At 53.0% G+C, this 3,242-nt stretch overlaps 1 protein-coding gene across 1 annotated transcript in view; it reads left to right on the top strand.

The window, feature by feature from the left end:
• The first annotated feature begins 468 nt into the window (after positions 1-468).
• USP13 (ubiquitin specific peptidase 13) overlaps positions 469-3,242 on the top strand; it is a 139,401-nt gene continuing 136,627 nt past the window's right edge. Inside the window, exon 1 of the mRNA XM_027876176.1 lies at positions 469-666. Coding sequence (XP_027731977.1) covers positions 469-666 — 198 coding nt within the window. The remainder of the gene's footprint in view (positions 667-3,242) is intronic.

Here is a 3,242-nt window from a genome sequence, read left to right as displayed (position 1 = left end):
TCCTTGGGATCCCTCTCCTTTCTGGGGCTGACCCTCCCTGGTGTCCCCCGTCCTCCGCCTCCGCCCCTCTCCTCCGGGCTCGGGGAGCAGATGCGCCCCCTCCCCTCCCCTTTCCTCTTCTCCCCTGCCCTCCCCATCCCTGCCCCTCCTGCCGCCGCCGCCGCGGCCGCTGCAGCTGGTGATGCGATTCGCCATTGGATTAAAAATAGCCTGGTCCCCCTCCCTGCTCTCCCGCGCCCCGCCCCACCCGGGCTCTGGCCGCCTCGCGCCGCCCGCCTGCCCCCGTCTGCTCGGCCGCCCGGGCCCCGCAGCTCCGCCGCCCTGCCTCCGCCGCCTCCCGCGTCCGTGCCGGTGCCACCGCCACCGCGGCCTCCGCCTCCTCGTCCTCGTCGTCCTCCTCCCGCGCCCGGCTCCCGCGCCCGGCCCCCGCTCCCGCCCTCCCTCCGGCCCTCCCGCGCGCGCGGAAGCATGCAGCGGGCCGCCTTGTTCGGCAGCCCTGGCGGCGGCCCCGGCGGCGGCAGCGGCCCCGGTCCCGGCCCTGGCCCCGGGAAGATGGCTGCGGGAGACCTCGGGGAGCTGCTGGTCCCTTACATGCCCACCATCCGCGTCCCCAGGTCCGGGGATCGCGTCTACAAGGCGGAGTGCGCCTTCTCCTACGACTCCCCGGTGAGTGCTGGCCAGGCGCGGGCTGGGCGGTGGGGGGAGGTGGATGCGGGGTGAGGGGTGGGGGGCGCTGCCCGAGAGAACCATCGATCCGGTCAGCCAGCCCTCGCTAGGAGTTGGGCTGCGGAGACGTCCCTCCCCCCCCGCCCCTCCTCGATCACTCTCGGGGTTAGTGCACAGGGCACCCACCGCGCTCGTCCACTTTGGGGAGCTTTGGAACTGAGCCCCCGCCCCTCCAAGTCCCCAAGACTCGGGCTGCGGGAGCCAGGGAGCTGCGGCCGGGAGCTCTCCTTCCGAGCCAGCTGTCCTAGAGCCCTTCCTGCAGCTGGCTTTCCAGGCTGAGGTTCGGGGCCCCTCTCTCCCACCTCCGAATCCGGCCCCAACTCGATGAACCCTCTCAAGTGCACGATCTGTCCCCTGCCCGCAAGGCTGCGGGCAGCGGATAGCACCTGGGCATACACAACCAGCACCTTCTTTTTCTGGGACTGTCGATTCTGTTTAGGGATTCCTAGTCTCTGCACCAGCCCTGCAGAGTTCTGTCTGAGTTCTGTGATTTTGGTGGCTCCCCTCCACTCTCCTCCCCTTGCTTCCTTTCTGAATGACAGGAAAAAACAGTGCTTTGGCACAAGTAGTCCTAGGGTTTCGAGTGCATCATGATTACTTCTACTAAACTTCCTTTCCCTCCTTCCCCCCCCCCCCCCCAACGTGAGGTTTGGGGCTTGAAACATACCAACACAAATTTGAAAAACTTTAACCCAAATCTTGGCCTCAGTGGCTAGAGGAGGAAGTGAAAGGTAGATTACAGTTGTCAGGGCCAAGCATGAGTGGTTGGCTGGTGGCTTTCAGATTTCCATGGTTTTTGTGCGTGTGTGAAATTAAAAAAAAAAAAACCAACCCCAAAAAAGCAAACCCAAAAAACAACTGAGTCCCCTTTTGGGGAGTCAGAAAGCACTTCCCAAGTCACTCAGCTGTGTGGCGTTTATCATGTCTTTTTGAGGACTGGTTATTTTTACCCACACCCTTTGGAGCTCATATGTCATCCGGCAGGTCTCCCTCTGGCTGCAGAGGGAGTTATATTGGGGAGGGGGTGGGTTTTTTTTTTTCTTTCCCACACTCAGCACCAAAGCAGTGACAGCCTTTGTCATACAGTCCATCAGGAAGGCAAACCAGCCTGTGGGACACTCCAGAGACTTGTCTTACCATTCTGCTAGACTTTTTTGCTTTCAAAGTCCTTCTTGCTCCATAACCAACTAGGGACATTAGTAGGATCATAGCTTAATGATTTTGTAATCTAACCCTCTTATTTTGCAAATGAGAAAAGTGAGGCCGGAAATAGTTTTTATGGATGCTGACAATTTGTGATGTTATCTATTTTTCTTTTATGCCTTTTGAGTGAGATCACAGGATTATGGCTGATCATAGGGGCTGTCTTTGGACTTTCTTTGTCTCCTCAGTGCTTTGTATAGTGCTTGGCACATAGTAGGTGTTTAATAATTGTTTATTGACTGATGGACTAATAAGCAGGAAGGGACCTAGAAATCATTTAGTCCAGATGTCCTCATTTTACAGGAAAGGAACCAGAGGTAGGAGGCTTGTCACATAGCTAGCAAGGGGCAGAGCCAAGACTCCTCTAGAGTTCTCTGACTTGAAATCACTTTTCTCCTTCCATCCATGTAAGCTGCTCATTTTGTTTTAAACTTGAGAAGTCTTTCTGAGCCTTTCTAGGACCATCCCTTGAAAACTTGATAGTATTTCTTTCTTAATCTTTAGGACTCTATTGACCATGATACCTGAGGCCACTGCCAAGAATGCCATTAGAATTTCCTACTATTAAGAACATATTTTAAAATAACGGATTTTATATCCCATGATTTTGTGTTCCTCGACTTAGCTCCTAAAAGGGTTAAGATGGATGAGGCAAAAGCAAGTGACATGTTATAAAGTATTGAAAAAAACCAGAACTTTCTGAATTTCTTCAAATATTAACTTGGCAGCAAGGCGAATTGGAGGGAGTTGGATTTGGAGGCAGAGGCCCTTGGTTCCAGTCCTAGCACTGCCACTTCTTACCTATGTGGCCTTGGACAAGTCACTTTATTTCTCTGGGACTCACTTTCCTCCTTGTTAAAATGGAGGTTTTGGACTAGATGGTTCCTCAGGCTCTTTCCAGCTCTTAATATTCTGTTTAATCTACCCTCTCTATTTAATGTAAAATAGGATGCTTACAAATGAGGGTTTCTTTCAGTAAACGAGTTAGTTAACAAGCATTTATTATACTCCTGCTTTGTGTCAAGACTGTGTTGAGTGCTTAAGATACAAATAAAGGCAAAAAACTCAGGCTGTTCTCTGAAGTAGCTCACAGTCTAATGGGAGACAACATGCAAACAACCATGTACAAACTATATGTTCAGCATTAATTGGAAATTATTTTAGAGGGAAGGCAGTAGCATTAAAGGAGGGGATTGTGAAAGGCTTCTTGCAGAGGGTAGAAATGTAGCTGAGACTTCAGGGAGTCCAGGAGGTGGAGAGAAAGAGGAGAGAGAGAGAGAGAGAGAGAGAGAGAGAGAGAGAGAGAGAGAGAG

The sequence above is a fragment of the Vombatus ursinus genome, unplaced genomic scaffold (genome assembly GCF_900497805.2).
Source record: "Vombatus ursinus unplaced genomic scaffold, bare-nosed wombat genome assembly UNPS02014810.1, whole genome shotgun sequence".
Classification (NCBI taxonomy): Eukaryota; Metazoa; Chordata; class Mammalia; order Diprotodontia; family Vombatidae; genus Vombatus; species Vombatus ursinus.
The sequence above is the reverse complement of the archived record's forward strand: the minus strand, read 5'-3'. Positions and strand labels throughout refer to the sequence as shown.